Consider the following 26272-nt stretch of genomic DNA (forward strand, 5'->3'; position numbering starts at 1 on the left):
GCTTGTCACCAGGCCCATGAAAATTCAGGGTGGATGTGGAGCATGTCTTTAATCCCAGTGCTCAGGATGCTGAGCTAGGGGATCTCCAGGGCAAGCTGACTAGTGAACTGTGGAGGTCCATGTTCAAGTGAGACCCTGTCTCCATATGTTAATGCAGGCAAGGGAGCAATTAAGGAGGACACCCCGTGACATGAGGGCATATATAGGCAAAAACTAAAGTATTTATGTCATAATTTTGACTTTTGGCAATGCTAATGGTGATTTATTTAATCTTCCCAACAATCCTATGGTGTTAATGTTTCTATTTTATAGTTGCAGACTGAGGCCCAGAGAAGTTAGTTTATTTTCTCAGGGTCACACAGCTAATGACTTGTGGAGCCAGGGTTTGAACCTAGTTAATTTGGTTCTGGAGTGACAAAATGCTTGAGCTATTGAGAAAGGAAAAACAGTGAATAATTATACTTTGAAGGAGAGGCAACATCTCCAACAATGCAAGTTCAGCAATTAGACATGAAGACGTGCTTTGCTAAGGAGCCTGTGGCTGGGTGGGGAAGGGTGAATGAAGCAGGCAGACAGGAACTGAAAGCTGAGGTGGTAGGGTGGGGCCTGGCTTCAGGGCAATGAGAGAGAGCTGCCCTGACACTGTGGACTCTGCCAAACAAGGAATCCAGGGATACTTGGTGTTCGGGAGTCAATGAGTAAATCTCACTTGTTATAACTGATTTAAAATCTGAAGGCAGTCGGGTGGTGGAGGTGCTGGTGTGGTGGTGGCAGCAGTGGGGTTGATGGAGGTGGTGCACACCTTTAATCCCAGCATCTAGAGGCAGAGGCAGAAGGATCTCTGTGAGGTGGAGGCCAACATGGTCTACAGAGTGAGTTCCAGGACAGCCAGGGCTACACAGAGAAACCCTGTCTCAAATAATGATAGTAATAATAATAATAGCAGTAGGGGCAACAACAACAACCTGAGAACTGTGTATTTGATACCTACCTGGGGGTTTCTATGATCACTTAGTATCTTTGCAATATGGCTCCACCCTCTCAGAGATTTAAAGCTAGGGGAGGCCTGTGAGGATTCTAGAGCATCCTTAGCATGGGGCTCATTTATGAAGTCTCATAATATCCTACCCTTGCAGTATCTTTTAAAACGGAGTAAGTTTTTCCTTAATGGTTTACTTATTTTTATGCGCATTGGAATTCTGTCTGCCTGTGTGTCTGATTCAGATTCTCTGAAAATGGACTTACAAACAGTTGTGAGCTGTCAATGTGGGTGCTGGGAATTGAACCCAGGTTCTGCTGCAGGACAGCCAGTGCACTTAACCACTGAGCCATCTCTCCAGCCCTTGCTTTGTTTGTTTGAGACAGCATCTTATTATGTAGCTCTGACTGACCTGGAACTCATTATGTTGACCAGGCTGGTCTTGAACTCACAGAGATCCAGTTGCCTCTGCCTCTGGGTGCTGGCATTAAAGACATGCACCACCAAGTCCCACACAATTTTTCCTTTTTTGATGCATTCTTGTACCTACTATGTATGTTTGCATATGTGGAAGTCCAAGGACAACTTTCAGAGTAGGGTCTCCTACTACATGGATCCTACTGGGACTCAGTTCCTCAGACCTCATGGTTGAAGCCTTTACCCCCAGCAATCTCACCAGCTTGAACATTTATTATTATTATTATTATTATTATTATTATTATTATTATTATCATTGTTATTTGGTTTTTCGAGACAGGGTTTCTCTGTGGCTTTGGAGCCAGTCCTGGGACTAGCTCTTGTAGAGGAGGCTGGTCTTGAATACACAGAGATCCTCCTGCCTCTGCCTCCCGAGTGCTGGGATTAAAGGCATGTGCCACCATTGCCCAGAAGCTTGAACCTTTAATTTAATTTAGAATTAATTCAATAGGACTGAAAATGTAGCTCTGTGGCAGAACTGTTTCCTAACACCTATAAAGCCATGGGTTCCCCTCCTAATAAGTCAAAACAAGAATGAAACTCTCAAAAATAAAAGCTTACTAAGGACGAAAAAGAAGCCAGGTGGGATGGCTCATGACTGTAATCCCAGCACTGGAGAGGCTGAAGAAGAAAGGAGTAATGCTTGAGTCAGACAGCCTAAGCTACTGAGTGAGTAGGAATAAGGAGCTAAAGAAATGGTAAGTGCTGGAGAGATAGTTTGGAGAGACACTGCTCTTTCAGAGAACCCAAGGATGTTTCCCATCATCCATATTAAGCGTTTCACAACTGTTTGCAACTCCAGCTCTAGGAAACCTCATACCCTCTCCAGGCCTCCACAGGCCTCAAACTCACAGAGATTCAGCTGTCTCCACCTCCTGAGTGCTGGGATTAAAGGGGGTGAACTCCCACGCTCCCTGAATTCAGGCTCTTACACCCGTGTGGCAAGCGCTTTACCCAGTATCCGTCTCCTTAACTTCCACTGAACCCTCTTCCTGGCCATAAAGAAATTCTGCTTCCTGCAGCCAGCTTCCATTTGGATTCCAACTTTCCGGCTCCTGACGTGGACTTGAGGTTTTCAATTGCCTGAAGGTCTAAACAGAAAAAGCTAGAGGGCCCTAGCAAAGCAGAAAACGGTAACGTGTACTTTAGGCTCCCGCCAGCAGGTGTCGCTGCAGACAAGGGAGAGGGTTCCTTTGCGTCTCGAGTTTTAGTGGGGCCTGAAATGAAGCAGAGACAGCTCAGCTCATACAGAAGCCGCTCTCGGCAGCAGAAAATGTGCTTGGCCATCAGCTGAAAGCGCTGGTAGAAAACCTGAGTAAAAGCTGCTCAGTGCAAGAAGTCGAGCATCAATCTTAGCTGGGAAAACAGACAAAGGTTTGAACAGGAACACTTAGGACCCAGAGGCAATTAATTCCCAAGGCAGGTACTGCCCATGGGAGACGCTTTGGCTCGTAGAGAGGTGAAGGGAACTAGGTGCAGAGCCAGAAACAGAAAGGAAAACTCCCAAGTATGCCTCTATTTTCTGTGAAATGTTCTGATTTCCTAGAATCTTAAGTATGCTTTTATATTTAAGAGAAAGGATCTAAATACAAAAGACTTGGAAGGGAGGTCATATTGGCTACTTAGCAAGTTCAAGGCAAACTTGGGCTGTGTGAAACCTTGCCTCAAAACCAACCAAGCAACCCTCCAAGGGACTGGGGACATAGTTCATTCAGCAAAGTACTTAATATTCAAGGATACCAACCAGGCCTGAGTTTGATCCTGTAGAACCCTCTCATATTTATCTTATAAAACTTTTTTTTTTTTTTTTTTTTTTTTTTTTTTTTTTTTAGCCAGGCATAGTGAGTCAGGTAATAAATTCCTTGTTTCAAAATTAGCAGAATAAAAACATTCGGCGATATTGTGTTTGGCATGTGGACTTTCTGAATAAAGTGTGCATGTCATCTACCTATGTCAGCTGCTTCCAGAGATGTTCAGAGACTGGACCCTCCTTAAGGTATCAGAGTTCTGAAAATCCATGAGGTAATATGGTGAGGATACAGTTTTCTTTCCAGTTTCTGGTCAACTGCCTTGCACAGAGGCTGAGTGGACCTTTAAAAATGGCCCCCATGCTAGGTGTGGTGGGGTTAGCCTTTAATCCCAGTGCATAGAGGCAAAAGTAGTCAGTCTCTGTGAGTTTGGGACCAGCCCGGTTTATACTGGATTCCAGACCAACCAGGGATACATTGTGAGACCCTGTCTCCAAACAAACAGTTGGCTCATCTTTTGCAGAGGACCTGGGTTTGTCTCCTAGCGCTCACATGGTGGTGGCTCATAACCATCTGCAGACACATGGGGTACATATACACACTTGCAGACAAAATACTCACATGCATAAAAATTTTAAAGTCATTTTTTTTCCTATTTTTCAGGGACTTACCATGCAAAGTTGGCTGGCCCTGAACATGTGGCAACCCTCCTGTCTCAGCTTCCCAAAGGCTCAGATTATGGACCATACCCTGGCACAGGTCCTCAGATTTTGTACCACTTAAAGAAGCAGGAATGTCCTTCTTTTCTTTTTGAGATGCTATGAATTGAACTTAGGGTCTCGTATATGCTAGGCAAGCACTGCACCACGGAGTTATATTCCCAGCCCCCAATTTTTTCAGTTACATTTATTTGTTTTCGTGAGTGTGTGTGTGTGTGTGTGTGTGTGTGTGTGTGTGTGTCCCATGCATACCATGGTACATGTGGAGGTCAGGGAACAACTTTCAGGAGTTGGTTCTTTCCTTCTACCATAATGGATTCCAGGGATCAAATGGAGTTCATCAGGCTTGACAGCAAGCACCTTTACCCCTGAGCCATCTCCATGGCTCCCCGTTATGATTTTATTAAAATGTATGCATATACTCATGTATGTGCATTTGTGCATGCTTGGGAACATACTCATATCCCTATCATGTACATACCATGTCACAGGGTGGAGGTCAGAGGACAACTTTTAGGAGGCAGTTCTCTGCTTTCACCCAGCAGAGGCAGTATGTCTCTTGTTCCTGTCACAATCTGTCCTCTAAGTTAAGTGGCCCTTGAGCTTCCAGGTCTCCTGTCTCCACCTATTATTTCACTGTAGGAGTGCTGGGATCACAGGCTCATGCCACCACATCTGGCTCATTTACAAGGGTCACAGGTATGGAACTCGGGTCATGAGGTTAGTATGGCATGAACTTTTCACTGGGTGAGCCGATGAGCCATCTCACAGGTTTCTGTTCTATTGCCTCCATCAAGAATGCCAGCTGAGCGTTAGTGGCACACGCCTTTAATCCCAGCACTCAGGAGGCAGAGGCAGGTGGATCTCTGTGAGTTCGAGGCCAACCTGGTCTTCAGAGCAAGTGCCAGGATGGACTCCAAAGCTACACAGAGAAACCCTGTCTCAAAAAAAAAAAAAAAAAAGAAAAGAAAAGAAAAGAAAAAGAAAAGAAAAAAAGAATGCCTTGGTTTGGTTTTGGCAACCAGACAGAATGACATCACACTGGGGAAAGGTTCATTTTTGTCCTTGAAGGTACTTTTACTTTTTTGGAAAATAAGTAGCTGGGTATAGTGGCTGATTGTGGCTATCTATCTCTCTACCCTACTATGAAATGCCATCCATGTCTCTGAGATTTCAGCACCCAAAGTCAGTCCTCTGCAAGGAGCAGGGACACCCCTCCTGGGAAAGTTCATGAAGGCAGTGATGTTCTTTCCTAGTGAAGAGCAAGTCCAGGGAGGGTGTGTTTTATAAACAAAGCTCTCACAGACCCTCCAATGAGCTGATCAGATATTTAGATGACCCTCTGTCTTGCTTCTAGAAATCCTCAGCTCCTCTTCTCCACTGCTGTTTTAACCAGGGTTAATTACTGTAACAAATACATAGAACACTGGCTGTCTAAAAAGAAAAGGTTTCTTTGGGCTCTGTTTCTACCAGGCCTGTGTCAGGGAAGCACATCATGGAGGGAGCACATGGCAGAGTGAAACTGCTCACAGAGAAGACTGGCTCTCCAATCGCTTCACGATCTCCTGCCAGGTCCCATCACTTAATAAAGTTGCCACAGCCTCCCAATAATGCCAAGTTGGTGCCCAAGACTAACACATGAGCCTTTGGGGTGCATTCCAAATGGAAACTGTTACCTTAGGTTGAATGCCAGCTCAGTTACCCTGACTTCAGAAAGACACTTGTAGCTTCTTCCTTGGTAAGGGTTAAACATCTGGGAAAAAGCTCCAGACAGCCTCAGGAGCTGCCTGAGTCTGATTCCACTTTCTTGCTCTGGGACCTTGGACAATTCCCTAGTCCCCCTAATCCCACCATTTCTCATTTTCCTTACCTGCAGAATTCAGATAAAAACAAAGTCTCTCCAGAGGTGGTGGCTGTTTTGTTTTGTTTTGTTTTGTTTTGAGACAGGGCATCTCTGTGTAGTCCTGGCTGTCCTGGAACTTGCTCTGTAGACCAGGCTGGCCTGGAACTCAGAGCTCCATCCGTCTGCCTCTACCTCCTGAGTACTGGCATTAAAGGCATGTGCCACCACAGCCCCACCCCCTCACTGGTGAGTCTAAAGTGATTTCATTTGTGTACACTGTGAAATACAATGCCTGGCAAATTGTTGTTGTTGTTATTATTCTTTTGTGGTGATAGTGATTGAACCCAGGTCTCTGAACACACCAAACATGTATTTCACCACAGCAATGCCCCTACTCTCCCAATTGTTAATGGTGATTTACTTCCCAATGTTAACTCAGTCTTTGGTACTCAATATTCTTCACCTAAACTACGTTTCCTTTTCTTTGGTTACCTTTGATGAATTTGCTCACTATTTCAGTTCTTCTCTTTTTTCTTGCCCACCTTCTGCCCCATTCCATAAAGGCAAGGAACACACATGACACCGTATCTGACTATCCTATATTCACTGCTAGGGAACCAGCAAAGTAGGTTTCTTTGGAAACTGAAGCAATGCTCCATTTTTCTAGGTCCTCTCAGTGCTTTCTTGAGGGGAACGGGGTGCAGTGGAGGTGAGGTGGGGTGGCAGGAGTGGGAGGGTGGGAAGAGTGGAAGAATTCGAATATGAATAGGCTGGGGGTGCAGCTCGGTTGGTGAGACTGATTGCATGGTAGAGCAAGCACAAAGTTTTGAGTTTCAGCCCCAGCACCACATAAAACAGTCAAATAGTTGCACACCTGTAACCCCAGCACTTGGGAGGTAGAAGCAGGAGGATCACACATTCAAGATCCTCCTTGGTTACACATGGAGTCTGAAGTTAGCCTGAGCTAAATGAGATCTTGTTCATCTGGGTGTGGTGGCCTTTAATCCCAGCACTCAGGAAGCAGAGGCAGGTCATCTCAGAGTTTGAGGCCAGCTCCAAAGTTTTTGGCTTCAGTAGAGGCAGGTAAGGGCCATGAAGTGGTAAGGGTGGCTCGCCACACCTAATCATTCATGTGAGACTGAGTGATCTCGCTTGATGAATAGGTTTAAGTGGCCTAAGAAGCAAGTTCTACTTCATCCTGTCTTTATTTGCTTGTAAAGGAGCCAATTAGTGTTAATTGTGTTGGCAATTTGAAACAGCCACCAGGGAACTGATCCAAGGCAATTGTGGGATGACCCCTCTGTCCCATCCTAGTCCCAGCCATTACTCATGTCAGATGGGGGAACCAGAGCATTAGCAAATGTCCTCTGGTCAGAGGGAGTAAGTATATGTTTCCCTTTTCACACACCTAGTGACCTGGATGTCAGTTTTTAATATTGCACAGGCAGTGACCTGACAATACTTGTGTACCAAGGAGTATTCGTAGGTGTAGGTTGATCAGCACTGGATACATGAGATACAATTAACAGAGGAATGTTCACAGCCTTCTTTCTTCCTTTCCTAACAGGCCAAAGGCTATCTCTCCTTTACAGTCCAATTTCCTATTCCCACCAGTGGCAGCTAAATCAATCTATTTAATAAGGAAGGAGGAGGGGGGAGGCTTGGGAACAGACCAGGATGTGGAATGTCAGATAACTGGAGGGAAGAAAGAGGGATATGAGTTTTATTGCTGGGGTTATTAATTTGATCACCTTTAATGTCCTTGGAGAGTCATTAGTAGCGATGGAATTTATATTATTTACTCATTTTGCTTAACGGACTGCTCATCTTTAAACATGACATGGCTCTTGAGGCACCTCTCATCAGCGCTTCACCAGTACTGACCCAACGACAGAAAAGGAGTGCAGAAATTCTGACAAACACTGTCTATAGAACTGTTCCGAGACAGGGTGGGGGTGGGTAAGGGGTGGGGTGGGGAGGGAGGTGACTGGAATGCGTGTTTGGGCTAGGTTTATCGGCCTTGAATATGCAAACTCTAAAACTTCCCCATTCTTTTGTGTTTGATGACTAGTAGATTGATTGTACAAGGTGCGCTAGGTTTTATGAGTTTTGCTGAACAATTCCCCTGCCTTGCTGCCAACTTGGTTACAGTTGCTTAAGTACAGTAGCTATTCCTGCCTCTGTGGCCTCCAGGGCTAAAGTGGGACAAGGCTGGTATTTTTGGCGATGAGAAAATCCTTTTAAGGGAGGTTTTGGTGGTGACTGAACTGGGACACAGGTTAGAGTAGGGATCCCATCGGCGAACCAGGGGCCGTCGGGGGTTCTGGTTCTGGGGGGTCTTATCGCGTATCCCTACCTCGCTAGGCGCTGCGGAAGCTTAGAAGTTACTGCAAACCCTGGACGCTTTCACTGTCTGTCCCCAGACGGGGGCACTCGGGAGCCGGCGCCTCAGGAACAGGGAGCCACGCGGGAAGGTCGAGTTCGCTCGGTGAGGTCACGGTTGCCATGGCTCCGGGCAGTGACGCGCGTCCGCACGTGACGCGCGGTTGCCATGGCGCCGGGCGCCCGGCGGCGCGGGAGCCCCGCCTCCCGGAGTGACGTCTGTCGGCAACCCCCCTCTTTCGGCCCCCCGCGCCCCTCCCCCCAGGCCGGCTCCCGCGGCCCCCCGGAGGTTTCACTGCACAACAAGATGGCGGCGGCGGCGGCGGAGCGGAGCTGGCGGGGTTGCCGTGGCCGGAGCAGGGGGCCCGGCCCGGCGGCCGCCTGCTGCCTCCGCCGCCTGCGGGGCCCCCGGCAGCCCCCGCCGCTGTGCCCCCGGCCGCCGGCCAGTCGCGTCCCACAGCCCCGGCCTCCCGCGGGCCAATGCCCGCTCGCATCGGCTACTACGAGATCGACCGCACCATCGGCAAGGGCAACTTCGCTGTGGTCAAGCGGGCCACGCACCTCGTCACCAAGGCCAAGGTAGTGGCTCTGGGGACCGCGCGGTTGCGGGCTGAGCTGCCCGGGGGGCGTTGCAGGGCGGCCGGGCCAGGGGAGTACGCGATTCCCCGGGTCTCGGGTCAGGGTCAGTAGCGGTGGCGGCGGGAGAAGGCAGGGACCTCACAGCGGAGGGGGGAAGAACTGAGTAGCTGGGCACCTAAAGGGTCACCAGGGCTGTGCGCAGGGTGCTAGGGGGGTGACTGGAAAGGAGGCGTTGGAACTCTCAGGGGGCCGGCGGACTGCACGCCAGGAAGACTCCGGAACCAGCAATTAGGAAACCATCAGAAAATGAGGGCAGGGGCATATGAAATGTGGACCACAGGATGGGGGAGACGCTCAAACTGGTCACCTCAGGCTTCCCAGGGGCAACGGGACGGCTGGGGCACGGACTGAGTGAAGGTGTGCGGTGGGTGCAAGATAAGAAGGACCTGGCACCTATGGCAGAGATAGGAATTCACGTTTGATTATTTAAGACTGATTGATGGTGTCATTTGGAAGCCTAAGGAGCACACTTGATTATTGGAGGAAGCAGTGAAGGAAACGGGGAAATAAGGGGAAAATGGAAGGGACCCAGGAACAAATATGCCCCAAGGGTCTGGGTTTCTGGTGGCACTAGCTAACCAAGGGTTAAACAATTTAGGAAAGACGGTTTGCTGGTTATTTTTAGTTGTCAGAGGGTCTGGAACTGTGGGCTTTGTAGAGCTCAGGGTGGGCTTTTCAGTAGGGAAGGGAACCGTGGGATTGACACTAAAGAATTACATTCATTTGGGCCCTTTGGTTCCCAAGGGATTTGAGGAGCTATAGTAGTGAAACTGGCCAAGGTCAATTAGGAAAGCATGTATGTATATACACATTTCTTTTAAAGGAAATATTAGTAGCACTTTTACATAGCCTTCTTCTTTGAGGAATCATTTAGTTTTGATGGTACGAACCCACAAAGCCTATTTGAATTCCTAATTATTCTTTGCTCAATACCTCACTTGAATGGATACTTTTAATGTAGTCATTCATTATATTTAAAACAGTAGCTTGAGTTTTTCTTTAGCCTGGCTAATGAAAATCCTTTACAGCTTGTGCAGCTTCCTACCCAAAACACACCAATTCCCTTCACCTCTTCACCCCAGGCTATCTTCATACCTTGTTTTGGCTTTCATGGCAGTCACTGTATCTGGGCCTTGTCTCCTGCTTATTTGCAACCTGAAGTTTCTTCCCTCCCCTCTCTTCTCTGTCAAAGACTACAAGGGGCCCTTCTTCCTAGGGTGACTGTGGAGGAGTGATTGGTCAGTTTCACTTCCTCTGGTGGGACCCCTTCAAGCCTTTTTTGTCAGTTTTTACCAGAGGGCCTCAAGTCTTCAGAGCCAAGTGACATACTCAAGTGCGCCTCTCCTGTTGCAATCCCTCAGACCCGCAGCTGTAGTTTGAGGCTGCATCTCCTTACAGCATGTGGAGTCCGGTTTACTGTTGACCAAGCCAAACTGTGTTTACAAACAATATGCCTCAGTCCTTGTTGCCCCTCCTCCCCACTCTGCTTCTGTAATTATTGTGCTCTGACCTCTGGGAAATGGACTCCACAAACTTAATTGGTTGTCTGGCTATGTTTTCTATGATTTAAGGAATTTTTAATCTTTCAGCTCTTAGATATACCAAAATATTGACTTTTAAAAAAATCTATGACAGGCTGGGTTGAGTGTCTTGTAAATGTAATTGCAAACAGTTGATTCTTGGCTTTATATATAAAAGGGACATTTCTGTTTTCAGTAGTCAGCAAAGCCAGTGCCTAATTATGGTTGGTCTGGCTGCTTTCGTGTGTGTGTGTGTGTGTGTGTGTGTGTGTGTGTGTGTAGAGTTTTTCTCTGAGACCTTAGTATTCTCTAGACTGCAGCCTTTACAGCATTGGCTTGTTTATAGACGGGTGTCACTGTTTATGTTGGTTTTTATCTTTGATCGTTTGTGGCGTGCAGTTATGCAATTCCTATGTATGGAAATATTCAGACTTGAATGAGGCTGAAATGGCAGGGACAATGAGTTGCATGTGTGGAAGAGACCACACCAGCATTTGTTTGTGCTTCTGTAACAGTGTGCAATTTCCTAGCTCCAGTTCCAAGTGCCCTCCCTATCTTTTTGCTACTTAAATGGCTCTGGTGACATGAGTGAAGCTCAGTTCTCAAGGAGCTGTCACGTGCTCACGATGAACCATGGGCATATTTTGGCCTGCTCCCTGCTTATCTGAATTCATTTTGGAAGGGGTCCTTCAACACTGACATCTGAGATGTGCCCAGCAGCTGCTGGCATGCAGGATGGTGGCCTATTAAGGCCATGGCTTGGTTATATAATGGCAAGGAAGGTGCCTAGGTACTGGAAGTTGCGGGAGCTGCTGCGTCTGTTACTAAGGGAGATAGACTTTTCTCCCGGTGCCTGTGGTGTTTATCTGCTTTAGTCAGGTCAAATGGAGACAAACAATTGTTTTCTTCCCCATCTCTTTCTACTGCAATAGGTTACTTTTTCCCCCTTTTGAAGGTGTATGATTTTTCTTTTTTTTTCCTCTTTCTGTTTCCTTTCCTCCTTTTTGTCACTGAATGGTCTGAGTTTTTCTTCTAGTGGTGTATAAAAATCAGATCCAGGTAATTCCGACAATGCCTGTGTGGGTAGGAGGCATTTTCTGTCTATCAGAGAACTATTTATGCCCCCCCCCCACATGACCCCTTCCAAGGACTAAGAAGCTAAAGCAAACTTCATTTATTGGCTAAGCTACTGCACTCTGTCCAACAATAAGTCACGCTGGCCCCTGCCCAAATCCTCTGTTAACTCAAACTTCCCAGGGTAGGGCCCAAGGGTGAATAGAATAATGTAGAGAAAAGGTGCTCTCTTTCTGTGTGGTTGTAGGGGTACCTTTGCAGTATGGCTTCCAGGAGCTGAGCCCTGATGCCGCCGCCGGCAGCACTGCAGTGCTTCGAGCGAGCGTCACTGCAGAAGGGCTCACGGGAGCCATAGGCTTTGGTCAGTAGCTCACCCTGTCTTTCTTTGTCCTACCTGCTTGGCCCCCCCTTTTGAGACACATAGCCCAAAGTTCTCTGTTCTTTTGTTAGAACACTATAAAATACTAAGGGAAATTTTTGTTTGTTTGTTTGTTTGTTTGAAATAGATCCCCCCGGCCCCCATTACTTATAACCTATTTCCTGTGCCTAATTGTACCTTCAAGCTAGTTGGATGGCTGGAACAAAGAATAGCTAGCTACATTCTGTGTGTATTTAAAAACTACACATGACTAGGAAAGCTTTTTTGGCCAAAATATTTGTAAGTTGTTATTTCAGCATGTATCCTTCAGTCTCCTGTCACTGGTTCTTGGTAAGAGCTTCAGCTTTGCCTAACACTTCCTGGTCTGAATCCTCTGCTGTGCTGGGCCCTGAATACGGACAGGCCAAACCTCTTTGTGCTTGGATTTCTTCATCTACAATGGTTTGACAATAGCACTCACCTCACCAGTTTTGAGTGTTGGGAAGATTAGCTGCTATGTGTAATGCTGTTCATGCAGTGTTTGGCACTTAAGAAATAGGTAAGGAATGTCATCATTGTCATCAGGTGCTGTACTCAGTAAGATGAGTAAGACTGGCTAGTCCCCCCCCCCTTTTTTTTTTTCAATTTACACCTTGGGAAGAGCTTTTGACCAAAAGTGCCATTGGTTCTGGATAGGTAGACAGACACAAGCTGCATGTTATGCTTTTGTGCAAGAAAAAAAAAAAAAAAGTCTGCTACTATTTCAAGTGCTGCTTTAAAGTTCCTTGGTGTAACACTCTGGAGTCCAAGCTGGTCTAAAACTCTTGGTGACCCTCTTGCCCCAGACTCCCTGGTGTTGGAATTATAGGCATTAACCACCACACTGGGCTATGACATTCAATCAGAATAGTTTTTCGTTACACTTCCTTTTATTTTACATTTATTTATTTATTTATTTATTTATTTATTTATTTATTTAAAAAGAGACTCATCAGTGGCCCAGCAGCATCGGCGGTGGTGGGGCATGCATTTAATCCCAGCACTCAGGAGGCAGAGGCAGGTGGATTTCTGTTAGTTCAAGGCCAGCCTGGTTTACAGAGCAAGTTCCATGACAGCCAAGGCTACACACACATGCGCACACACACACAAAGAAAGAAGGAAGAGAGAGAGAGAGAGAGAGAGAGAGAGAGAGAGAGAGAGAGAGAGAGAGACACACACACAGAGAGAGAGAGAGAGAGAGAGAGAGAGAGAGAGAGTTATCTGAAAAAAAATTAGTTTTGCTTTGGGCCGTCTGAAAATATTTATTAGACTTAGACTGCTGGGGATTGAACACAGTTATACAAGTATTTGTACCACTGAGAATATCTTCAGCTCTTTTGTTTCCCCCAGATTCTCTCTGTAGCTCAGGCAGGCCAGGAACTCACTGTGTAGCCCACTGAGACGCTGAATTTGAAACCTCTCCTGCTTTACTTTATCATGTGTTGGATTATAGGTTTGTGTTACCACATGGCCTTTTCCTTTCTTACTTTCAAAATTATTTTCAAATTAACTAATTAATGTGTACGGGTGTTTTGTTGGTTTGGTTGCCTCTGCACCACCTGCAACTGATGCCCCTGGAGACCAGAAGAAGACATCACTTCCCCGCCAGTCTTATGGGTATTAGGAATCAAATCCTGCTTCCCTGGAAGGGCATCCTGTGTTCTTAACCACTGAGACATCTCTCCAGCCCCATAGGATTACTTTTATTTTTTTGAGGCAGGGTCTTATGTATCCCAGTCAACTCACCATCCTCCTATCTTCTCTGGCATGCTGGGATTACATGGAGCCCCTCATATGGATCAAATTTTTGTAATTTTTGTCATACTGATGATGGAACAGGTTTTTGTTGTTGCTGTTTTGGTGTCGTTGTGTTCCCCACTCCAGGTAATTTTCTCTTCAGAGATTCACTTAAATTCTATGGAAAGTATGAAAAATGTTCCTGCACATTTGTAGATGGGTGTAGTGACATATGCCTATAATCCTAGCACTTGGGAGGCTAAGAGAGTGTCATGAGTTTGAATCAAGTTCAAGGCCAGTGTGATTTTCATAAACCTTGTTACAAACATAGAAATAAACAAAATTAGAATCCCCAAAACACTTATCTACCACCCCCAAACAAAAGGATTTGCACTTTGCATTTATGTACACATCTTACTACTTAGGAGGGTTAGCTTTGTGGCATGATGTCACCTTCTTTGTTGGGCTTCCAATCCAAGGACCTCATGTATACCAGGCAAGTGTTTCACCATTGAGGACGGTAAATCCTCATGTGTACCATGTATACCATCCTCACATATACCAAGCATGTGTTTTACCATTGAGGAATTTTAAAATTTAAGTGTGTCATGGAGAAAACATTTTGCCCTAAGTCCTCATTCCTAAGGCATGCACATTTGTGAAGGGTGTGTTTCATTGTACACTCAGTTTACAAGGACTCAAAGCCTGAGTTTTACCTTTAAAGAAGAGTTTAATAAGGCAGATGAGCTCATGTGTGTGCCCTTTAGAAAGTGGGAGCAGAGTCACTAGTAAAAAGAAGAAAAGAAATGGAAAGCAGCTTTTGCATGCCTTACATTAGGGATGACAGCCCCATCCCCGGACAGTCTAGAGGTGACCACCAAAGGGTGGCTAAGTTCATTTTGTCTCCTTGTGATGGGTTACTCCTTTGCTTGAACCTTTGTGAGGTGCTAAGGCCAATTAGGACTATGTTTGCAGTGTCAGAGCACCAATATTCCACTTTCAGCATCAAAGATGTTTATTTTAACATTCTGACTTTGGTGCCAACTCCCTAGAAAGTCATAGATCTGGCTCAAGCCAGAGGCGCCCAGACCAGTTGTCTCTGGGCCAGAAGTGCTGGTTCATTTCCCAAGCATCAGTCTGGCTAGTGTGTTTTGGTGCATGGCATAAAAGAGGATGAAGTCAATGCTTTGAAAACGAAAAGAAACGTTCATTATTTGCAAGAGGCTCCGAGATTGTAGAAGGTACCTAAGACATTTCGGCTATTAGTGGAATCTTCCCCCATACCCATTTATTCATCCATGCAGGTTGTTTGATGGGTTCTAGTTTTGGAATACAATATTGAGGACACACACACCCACACCCACACACACACACACACACACACACACACACACACACACACACACCAAACACCCATCTGTATCCTGGAACTTTCATTTCTTTATTTTGAAACAAGGTCTTGCTATGTAGCTGAGGCTGGCCTTGAACTCATAGATATCAGTTTGCCCCCAGTGCTGGGATTAAAGGCATGCTCCGCCCCATTTAGCTAGAATTTACTTACTTACTTTTTTTTTTAATTTAATTTTATTTATGTGTATTGGTGTGAAGATATCAGATCCTCTGGAACTGGAGTTTCAGACGGTTGTGAGCTGCCATGTGGATGCTGGGAATTGAACCGGATCCTCTGGATGAACAGCCAGTGCTCCTAGCTGCTGAGCCACCTCTCCAGCCCCTAGAATTTACTTTGCAATAGATGGAGATAGATAGGATCCTGCAAAACAACAAACAAACAAAATCTCATTACCAAGGAGAAAATGAATGGGCTGGAGACTATGGGAAAGGATGCAGCTTAAGATGGGCCATAGAAAGCAAGGTGCTACTTTAGCTGATAATGAGGAAATTCCAGCTTTGAAATACACACAGAGCGTTCTAAACAAAAGGAATGGCAAGTACAGAGACCCTGGAGCCAGAAAGGACCCAAGGGCTTTAGTGGTAGGGAGGAGTCAGACACACAGATAGGGGGACAGGTCAGATTCTACAGGTCTTCTCCTATGCATCATGAAATTGGCTATGACTAGGAGTTGACATCAGATTGTAGCATAGCTGAGCACAGATAACCTTTGGTTGGTGTGTTTTCAAAATCTCATGCTGATTATTTTATGGCTAAGAGAAAAAAAAAACTTTCATGCCTATTTATTTTTTGAGACAAGGGAAATAGTCATTTTTTTTTTTGAGACAGAGTTTCTCTTTGCAGTCCTGGCTGTCCTGGGCCTAGCTCTGTAGACTTGGAGATCTGCCTGACTCTGCCTCCTGAATGCTGGGACTAAAGGTGTGTGCCACTACTGTCCAGCTCAATGCCCCCTCTTCATGGCAGATGCAAAGGAAATCAAAAAGGGAAGGACATGAATATAGGAGGATGACCAGAAACTTGTGTACAACATAGTTTTTTTTTTGATCCTTCCTAGGGAACACAGCTCTGCTCTCAGGCTGGCTTGATCCTCCTGTGAAGGAGGCTTTCTTAGATGGTCGTACCTCACTGGACAGACCTACATACCAGTCAGTTACCATGCACCATCTTGGCCTGAGCTTTATCTGTTTTGTCTCATACCCATCAGGTAGTTCTCTGGCCTCTCCTAATACAGAGTAACTCCCTTACTGGTGTACTGGTTGAGTTGGAGTGTCCTGTGGATGACTTATGATGGCATCCACAGGCTGAAAATTATATATAGTCTCTTGGGCTTTTGTCCTTGCATAATAAATCATTGCTAAATAAATGGCCAAGGCAACGTCACTGTGAAGGTTCAGCAGTCTGTGATGAATGAGCTGGAAAGGCCTGTGTTTAGATCTGTTCAGAGTAGAATCCTATCACCCAGCACAGAACCGTTGGATGAGCCATCGTGAGGTTATTTTAGTAACATATTACAGTTCAGCAAGTGTGTGACCCGTTGTAGACAAGGACTCTCCCTCTCAAAATTTAGCTTTTTAAAGAGGTAGGAGTCAGCTGGGTGTTGTGCTACACACTTGTAATCCCAGCACTTTGGAGTTGGAGGTGGGGAGATTAGCAGTTTGAGATCACCCTTGCCTAGTGGAGTGCAGGCTAATCCAGACTACATGAGACCATGTCTAAAAGAAAAAAGAAGGAGGAATCAGATTGTGAGGACTTTACCACATTTCCCAGAGAATCAATAGGAAGGAGGAACAACCCCATTGCCTCTTTAGATTTGTCTGTGTGGGCAGGGCTTACTCAGATGGGGAATTTTGGCTAGTTAGTTCAAGTTAAATTTAGGTTTTGATTAAGAAGTTCTGCCCAATTTCAGCTCTAGCACCTGCTTGCCAGCCTTGTGTCCTTTCTTACAGCTCCTTGCAAATGTGAATGCTTAGGTTCCCATGCTTCTCCTTGCCTCTTTCTCACTCCCCTTCTCTCTACTCCTCCCTTCCTTCTTCTTTTTTTTTATTGAGAGACAGGTTCTCACTACATAGCCCCATGTCATTAAGAGAACTGGTCAGTCAGATACATACCCTGATGATACAGGCGAGGTCTAACAGAATCATTTATCTAGAGTTCCTCTTTTTTTGGTTTTTGTTTTTGTTTTTGTTTTTGTTTTTCGAGACAGGGTTTCTCTGTGGCTTTGGAGGCTGTCCTGGAACTAGCTCTTGTAGACCAGGCTGGTCTCGAACTCACAGAGATCCACCTGCCTCTGCCTCCCAAGTGGAGTTCCTCTTAATTTGGCTCTAATTCCTGCTCTGAGGGCTCCAAATACATGCTGTCCCCTATCGTCCTCACCTATCAAGTAATAGCCCTGCATACACATTCACTACGTAGGCCAGGCTGCCTTGGCCTTGTAGTGATCTTGCCTCTGCCTCCTGAGTGCTAGGATTATAGGTGTGACCATTATCTCTGGTTTATGGGTGCTGGGGGCCAAACCTAAGGCTTCACACATGCTACAGGAGCATTCTACACACTGGTCTGTATCTCCTGCCCTTTTTTGTTTGTTTGTTTGTTTTGAGATAGGGTCTGGTATGTAGCCCAGGCTGCCCTTCAGGTTTTGCCAGTCCTCAGGCACCATAGTGCTGAAATTACAAGTGGAATACCACTCAACATTTTTTGAAAATCTCTAGAGGGCCCTTGGTCATTGATACATTGGCTTATTAATTAATTCATTCAATTCATTCACCCACTAACCCATCAATCTAGTACAGCTCGCCCACCCTCAAAGTCTCTCTATGTAGCCCTGGCTGTACTGGGACTTACTATGTAGATCACAGGGAACTACCTGCTTCTGCTTTCTGAGTGCTAGGATTAAAGTTGGACACCATGACCAGCCTAGTAAACTTTTGAAAAATAGAAGTAGGAGATTGTTGAGGTGGCTCAGTGGACAACGTACCTGCTGTGCAAGTGTGAGGACCCTAGTTTAGTTCCTGGAGCAGAGACAGGGCTCATTAACCAGCCAGCCTAGCCCAATTGCTGAGCTTCAGGTTCTGTGAGAAACCCTGTCTCCAAACATAAGGTGAGGACTGGAGAAACGGAACAGCACAGTGGTTAAGAGTGTTTCCTGTTCTTCCAGAGGACCTGAGTTTGATCCCCAGAACCTACATCAGGTGGCTCACAACTATCTGTAATTCCTGCTCCAGGGGATCTGATAACCTTCTGGCTTTCACAGGCACCATCACACTTATGTATGTTCACATGGACACACATGTATAAATACAAATAATAAAAATAAAATCCAACACGCACACCTTTAATCCCAGTACTCAGGAGGCAGAGGCAGGCGGATCTCTGTGAGTTCAAGGCCAGCCTGGTCTATAGAGCGAGTGCCAGGATAGGCTCCAAAGCTATACAGAGAAACCCTGTCTCGAAAAACAAACAAACAAACAAAAAAAAAAAACAAAAAAAATTACAAAAATTAAAAATGAAGTTGGAGACTGATAGAAGAGACACACAGTGTTGACTTCTGGTCTCCCCACGTGCATGCATAGGCTCACTACCTGAACACACACATGCCTCCTCCCCTCACACAGGTGCTCTACGCTTGCACTCGTAGAACTGGATGATATAATACACCCAGTGCTCATATCCCCAGTTTCTTTCTTTAAAAAAGATTGTATGCCAGGTGGTGGCAGCTCATGCCTTTAATCCCAGCACTCAGAGGCAGGAGGATCTTTGTGAGTTCGAGGCCAGCTTGGTCTACAGAGTGAGTTCCAGGACAGCCAGGCTACACAGAGAAATTCTGTCTTGAAAAACAAACAAACAAAAAAAAAAAAAAAAGAAAGAAAGAAAAGAAAAGAAATTGTATTTTATTTACTATAGGTATGTGTAAGGACGTCTTGTGGAGTTGGATCTTCCCTACCACATGGGCTCTGGGGTTTGTGTTGTGCAGGCACCTGATGAGCCATCTTGCCAGCCCCTCTGCAATTTCTTAATTGTGTTTCACAAAAATTTATAAGTGTTTCTTGGATCAATTTAAGTACTAGCTGCTGTTTATTTTCTGGCAGTCCTTTAACATACTTGATATTTCTGAAAAATCATGGTTTTTAAAATTAAAAAAAGGCAAATGTCTACCTTGTACTGTTTAATAGAATGGTATAGTTTAATAATTTAATATGATTATATACCTAGTGCTTGTAGTTGGATTTTTTTCATTGGGACCGTTGGCTCCCCAATAATGACATGGAGACTTATTATTTCTTACTTTTTATTTTTTTGGCTTTTCGAGACAGGGTCTCTCTGTGGCTTTGGAGGCTGACCTGGAACTAGTTCTTGTAGACCAGGATGGTCTCAAACTCACAGAGCTCTGCCTGCCTCTGCCTCCCAAGTGCTGGGATTAAAGGCGTGCGCCACCACCACCCATCGAGACTTATTATTAATTATAAAAGCTTGGTTAATTGCTTAAGGCTTGTTCCTAACTAGCTCTTCTAACTTAAATTAACCCATATCTTTTAGTCTATGTTCTTTTGTGTGGCTCTGTTACTTTTACTTGTGATATGTATTTTTGAATCCCCGGTAGTGGGTTTCTCTGCTGCTACAATAAGCTAAATCAAGCTTAATTAATAAGACCAGTTTTTAATCTGAGCAAAGCATTTCTGGGTGATCTCAGAGAAGGAGAAATCTCTTGGCAGGTCTAGCGACCTGAGCTTAAATCCTCTGTATGTGAGGTCTTGAGCTGGGGGTGGTGGTGGTGGTGGGGACAACCAACTCTTGGCAGGCTTTCCTCAGGGCAGGGTTTGGAGGGGGAGGTGATTGCTAAGGTGGAGCTTCCAGCAGAACACTCTACTGCTCATGCTGTTCCCTCTCCATCTCACTGATGACTCACTCTGTCTTTGCTCTTCCCAGTGTCCTCTGTGCCTTAAAATCCTGCCTAGCTATAGTCTGTTTGGCTTTTTATTAAACCAATCAAAGTGACAGTTTACAAAAAGATTATTCCACAAGTGCTCGGTATAGTTTAACTATTCACTGAGTGATTAAATATGTAGAAGGACTTCAGCAACGTCTCTGTGGTCTTACAGAGGACCAGAGTTCAGTTCTCAGCACCCATGTCAAACATCTTACAGCCGTCTGTAAGTATAACTACAGCCTCAGTGGGATCTGATGCCTCTGGCCTCGGTGGGCACCTGCACTCATGTGCACATATATTCCCCACCCCATACACATAAATAAAAATAATAAAAAAATGAATCTTAAAAATATGTGGCCGGGTGCTGGTGGTACACATCTTTAATCCCAACTCTCAGGAGACAGAGGCAGGAGGATCTTTGTGAGTTGGAGCCCAGCCTGGTCTACAGAGTAAGTTTCAGGATGGCCTCCAAAGCCACAGAGAAACCCTGTCTCCAAAAACAAAAACAAAAAAAATGTAGAAAAGTAAGATTTGGGGTTTGCTTTATTTTAATTTTTTTTTTTTTCCGTTTTGTTTTTCAAGACAAGGTTTCTCTGTTTAACAGCCCTGGCTGCCCTAAAACTCTCTTTGTAGACCAAACTGCCCTCAAAACTCAAAGAGATCCACATGCCTCTGCTTCCCAAGTGCTGGGATTAAAGGTGTGTGTCACCACTCCCTAGTTATTGGAATTTTTAAAAGTTATAAATTTCATTTATAATGTGTGTATGTGTGTGCATGCTCATCATGTTAAAATCTAACATGTGATCCTGGAGTGGCAACCGCTTTTACTTGTTCAGCCCTGTATCTGGCCCTGATGTAGTCTTAATAACTCTTGGACTATTTTTGAAGATAGTGTCTCCCTTTGTTGCCCAGAGTGTTCTTGAACTTACAGGCTCATGTGATTCCCCTCCATCCAGCCTCCTGAAAGCTGGCACTATAGGCATATGTCACCACTTCAAGCAAAATTCCTTGTGTTATATGATGCTATTTGTGATGCTCAGGATCAAATCCAGGGCTTTGTGAATGCTCGGCAAACACTACCACTGAGCAACATCCCTTGTTTTCAATGGAAAGTGCTTTCAAATGCAAGCCTCCTGGGCTTACTTCCCTTAGTTTACACCCCACACATGGTCAGTATGGTTGGCCAGTGCCTCCAGCTTTCCCCTTCTGCTTTGAGGTGCTTCTCTTCCTTTGAAGACACCACATTGTCAGGCTGTGGGCTCTTCCTGAAAGAACTTCAGACTTGTTGTTCTTTGCTTTATAACTATGTGATCCAATTAAAAAAAGAAAAAAAAGAAAGAAACCCTAGGTTTTCCGACACTGGCCAGCTCAGACACATGAGTGACTTTGATTGGGCTTGACCTTTAATGGATTAATTCAACTGGTATTTCTTGTGTCATTTATGTGGAAAAAAGTAGCAGCTATTGGTACAAGAAGTTAATTTTATTCTTCTCAGGGTAGACAAGGGGTTGAGTTTAAGTAGCATTTGAATACATGTAGCTTGAACCTAATGAAGGAAGGAAGGAAGAGAAGCCAAATTAGGCACGATAAATTCCTTTACCTCAACCACACTGTCTATTTTTACTGCCTCTCTTCTACCACCTTTCCCCCCTTTTTTTTCCTGTTCATAAAAATAACATTGTGCTCATGGAACAACTTTGGGAGAATTCAGGAAATTATGAAGAAGCAGACGGGGAAAATGTCATCCATAATCCTGCCACCCAGAGGCGGTAGTTATTGATACTGTGAAATACTCTTGCTAGCCTGTGTATTAAAAATTAGTTAGGGTCCTATTTATACTGTTGCTCTTCTACCTCTCTGCCACTTTGTACTGTCAGCCTGAGCTATTCGTAAGCATCAATTTTCATATAGTTTTGGTGATGTGACTACTGTTTTTGTGACATTGTTTTGTTTTGTTTTTTGGAGCCTTTTTCACAATTTAAGGGTTTTCATTTCATAAATCTTCCATGACAACTGCTTTGGCATCTGAATCTTTGAAGTATTTTAGACCTTTTGCTTTAGATAGATTGTTAAAAGTGAAATTACTGGGCCAGAGGGCATACCTTTGTGAGACACTGGATACTTATACTGCCACATTGCTTTCCAGATTGTGCCAGTGTTAGTTAGCCTCCCTCTGCCAGCCAGCAGCAGTGTCTGATTGCCTCACATAGCACCTCTGCCTGCGTTGGTCGGGGGGGCGGGAGGGGGGCGGGGCGTCTCTTGCACCAGCAGACCCAGTGCCTCTCTTTAGCTTCTAAGCTGCCTTTCCAGGAGCCAGCCTTGTACACCTAACCTTTCCCTTGCTGCCTGTGAATCATCCTTCTGTCCCTTCCATTCACAAAGGGACATAAACAGCGCTGAAGATGCTATTGAAGGAGAAAGAGAGGATCATAGTGGCAGGCTATTTGTTGGTCACCTGAACCTTTTTGTTCTTCCTTGTTACTTATTTACTTTTGAGACAAGTTCTCATTCTGTAGCCTAAGTTGACCTTAAACCCAAACTCTCTTGCCTTAGCCTATAGGTATGGGCCACTGTATCCAGCTTTGGCTTATGTATAATTATTATTTTTATTACTCACTTGTTTTGAATTAAATATGCATAGTATTCATATATTGTTCTTGATGTGACAACCCCACCCTACCCCGGTGACAACCCCCTCCCCATGTATGTGTAGTGTCAAGGACCAAATCCAGTGCCCTTGCAAATGCAAGCACATGCTCTACCATTGAGCTACAATCGCAGTTACTGGCATCACTTAAGTTAAAAAAAAAAAAGTGCTTAAAATATTTCTTTTAGCCAGACGTTGGTGGCGCACACCTTTAATCCCAGCACTTGGGAGGCAGGGGTAGGCGGATCTCTGTGAGTTCGACCAGCCTAGTCTGTAGAGCAAGGACAGCCTCCAAAGCCACAGAGGAACCCTGTCTTGAAAACAACAACAACAACAACAACAACAACAACAACAAACAACAAGATTTATTTTATTTGTATATCTATCTGTTCAGGTGCCCATAGAGGTAAGGAGAGGGTGTCAGATCTCTTGGTTCCAGAGCCACCCAGTATAGGATCTGAACCCTGGTCCTCTGGTAGAGCAGGAAGCACTCTTAACCACTGAGACATCTTTCCAGCCCAAGTACTCTTTGTTTACACCTGTATAGCTTTCCTTGCCTCCTTTTCCCCTTGCAGTAGGTTTAAAAAACACATTGACTAATATTTGGCTGTGGAACCAAGGGATTTTTTTTTTTTTGCCCTGATTGACATTTCTTCATCTTTCCATTAAGCACACCTATAATTCATTATGATTTCCAATTTTGCTTTGTTTTTGAAGGAAAACTTAGGGCATTGTTAAAGTGGTATGAGTTAAGTTCTTGATTTTTCTGATCTCTCTCCAGTCTCCTGCCCATGTTTCATCCATATCTAATTTGACTTTATTAAATTTTTTTCAAGTTGAATGCTTAGTTTTCACAGAAGCATGTCCATTTTTCTCCCTAATTTTCATCAATTTACATGATATTTACTTAAATCACATCACTATAATACCAAGAGCAATTACTCTGAAGAGTTATGACAACAGTAAAACCAAGGGGCCAGTGTTGGCTCAATAGTAGAGTGTGTGTCTGTCATGTGTGAGGCCACGGGTTCCAACCCAGCACAGGAAAATAATTACTATTAAGCCTATAGGCATCAATGTCAGCAGAAGTACCAGAGTATACAAGGTTGTAGCTGATGGTTCGGGACAGTGTATGTTATGGACCTCAGTTGTTGTACACAGAGAAAGGAAAGTATCATTTAGTTTGTCATATAAGCATCTGAATTAAGTTTTTCTTTAACTAGTGAGCACCTTTATTACCCGAAGTTGCAATAAATATAAGATGGTAGTGTCTAGGGGGCTGGAGAGATGGCTCAGTGGTTAATAAGAGCGGTGGCTGCTCTTCCAGAGGACCTGGGTTCTATTCCCAGCACCCACATGGCAGCTCATATCTGTCTGTAACTCCAGTTCCAGAGGATCTGGTATCCTTACACCAATGCACATAAAATAAAATTAAATAAAGTATTTTTTTTAAAAGATAGTAGTGTCTTCCATGAAATAATTATTGAGCTTAAAATGTAAACTGAGCATGCAAAAGAATGGGTTTCATTATAGCATTTTCATACATGCATGTGCTTTTACTTGAATTAATTTAAAATTATAAATAAGCTAAAGCTTCTAGAAGTTTGAGAACAAAATATTTTATAGACTCATCCTATCCTGTATACTTTCGAGTGGTATTTTTGCCCATTTATGTTGGGATGTGCATGAGTTGAACTGAATTTGATATTGGACCATGATGTTAAAAAAACTGGGAAGGATAGCCAGGTGGTAGTGATGCACGCCTTTAATCCCAGCACTCAGGAGGCAGAGGCAGGTGGATCTCTGTGAGTTCGAGACCAGCCTGGTCTACAAAGTGAGTTCCAGGACAGCCAAGGCTGTTACACATAGAAACCCTGTCTTGAAAAACAAACAAACAACCCCCCAAAAAAAAAAAAAAAAACTGGGAAGGAAGCAGACCCAAGTCTCTAGATGAAAAGATTTACATCCGTTTGCTGCCAATATAGTGTTCCATGGAACAAGTTGACATTTTCATGTAGTGACTTGTTTTCTGTCTCTGGCAGGCAGTCTTCCTTGGATGCCATGGGAAGCAGAATTGTTTTTATTGTGGAAGGCAGGAGCAGAGCTTGTGTTTCTTCGGATGGCTTGGGCACCTGCAGGATTCCTTACTTCTGTCTCTCTGCTTCCTGCCTCCTGCCTCCTGCCTCCTGTCATCCTTTCCTCTGTCAAAATGTTCTGGTGTTGCATAAGCAATGTTCCGACAATACATGAGGTTTTTAGTAGCTTTTTTTTTTTTTTTTAACCTTTGAAATAACGTTTTTAATGATTGTGAGTTTTTGGCTTACTTTCCACTTCTGACTCAACAGCTGCAGTTATCCTAGCCCAATGGGGTAGTTGTATCTGGCTGTGATCTTTGTGTCCCAGTCAGCTGTAGAATTAGGGCTTTACATATTGAACCTAAATAGCTTCTGTGATGTCGTAATTCTGGGAGGCAATTAAATGTTGAGATGGTATTTTCGGCTCTCTTTAAAAAATATTACAATGCTGAGGAAGAAAATCACTTGTTTGAAGCTTGTTGCTCACGAGCCTCTGACATGTAGAAGAGCCAGTGATTTCAACCCACTGGCTCTTCTGACTTCATTGTCTTCCTTTTGAGTCAGCAGCTACAGCCAGCGCCCTGCTCTGATTGCACCATCAGTAAAAGGTGGATGGTTGCCCTGAGTCACAGCCTCTACCATGTGTCAATGGTTGTTAAGTTGAGGCGACAAATTCATTTTTTAGACATACTACATTCTTTTTTTCTAAAAAGATTTTTTTTCTCTCTCTTTTGGCGTGTGGCACGTGTGTGGAGGTCAGAGGACCTTTCAGGAGTTGGTTCTCTCTTTTCACCATGTGGGTCTCAGAGATCAAACTCAGGTCCTCAGGATTAGCTGTAAGGACCTTTACCTACTGAGTCATTTTGTCAGCCCTAGATTTTAGAAACCACATTGTGTTTCTAAATTTCTTCTCTTTCAGCCATACAGTGGTGGTGCACGCCTTTAGTCCCAGCACTCGGGAGGCAGAGGCAGGTGGATCTCTGAGTTTGAGACCAGCCTGGTCTACAAGAGCTAGTTCCAGGACATCCTCCAAAAGCCACAGAGAAACCCTGTCTTGAAAAAACAAAAGCAACAACAACAACAACAAAAATTTCTTCTCTTTCTTTTCTCTCCCCTCCCCTCCCATACCCTCTCCTTTTCTCTTTTTCCTTTTCTTTTCTGAAACAGTGTTTCTCTGTGAGTCCCTGACTGTCCTGGAACTAGTTCTATAGACCAGACTGGCCTCCAACTCAGAGATCTACCAACCTCTGCCTTCTGAGTGCTGGGATTAAAGGTGTGTGTGCCGCCGCCACCACCACCACCACCACCACCACCACCACCACCACCACCACCACCACCACCAGACTCTTTCTCTCTTTTCTCTCCATGAAACTGTAGTCTCTCGCTTTGGTTTTAGTCATCTGCTGGATATGAGGTGGCGTCCCATTGTGCTGTGGATTTGCATGCTTCATGACTAATGGCATGGAGCCTCTGTTCACATTCGAAGAAAGGTTTTGTGAGTCTCCTTTGGAGAAGTGTCAGTTTACATCCTTTTCCCATTTAAAAATTGGGTTGGGGGGCTGGAGATATGGCTCAGGGGTTAAGAGCACTGACTGTTCTTCCAGAGGTTCTGAGTTCAATTCCCAGCAACCACATGGTGGCTCACAACCATCTGTAATGTGATCTGGTGCCTTCTGGCATGCGCTGTATACATGATAAAT

At 44.7% G+C, this 26272-nt stretch overlaps 1 protein-coding gene across 5 annotated transcripts in view; it reads left to right on the plus strand.

Annotated features, from left to right (window-relative positions):
- The first annotated feature begins 8438 nt into the window (after positions 1-8438).
- The window catches only part of Sik3 (SIK family kinase 3), a 228531-nt gene continuing 210697 nt past the window's right edge, over positions 8439-26272 (plus strand). For 2 of the 5 annotated variants that reach the window (XM_035443651.1, XM_035443652.1), the window contains exon 1: positions 8439-8727. In XM_035443651.1, coding sequence (XP_035299542.1) covers positions 8629-8727 — 99 coding nt within the window. In that variant the 5' untranslated portion in view covers positions 8439-8628. The remainder of the gene's footprint in view (positions 8728-26272) is intronic. The other 3 variants (XM_035443649.1, XM_035443648.1, XM_035443650.1) reach the window with 2 other exon arrangements.

This window comes from Cricetulus griseus, chromosome 4 (genome assembly GCF_003668045.3).
Source record: "Cricetulus griseus strain 17A/GY chromosome 4, alternate assembly CriGri-PICRH-1.0, whole genome shotgun sequence".
NCBI classification, from domain to species: domain Eukaryota; kingdom Metazoa; phylum Chordata; class Mammalia; order Rodentia; family Cricetidae; genus Cricetulus; species Cricetulus griseus.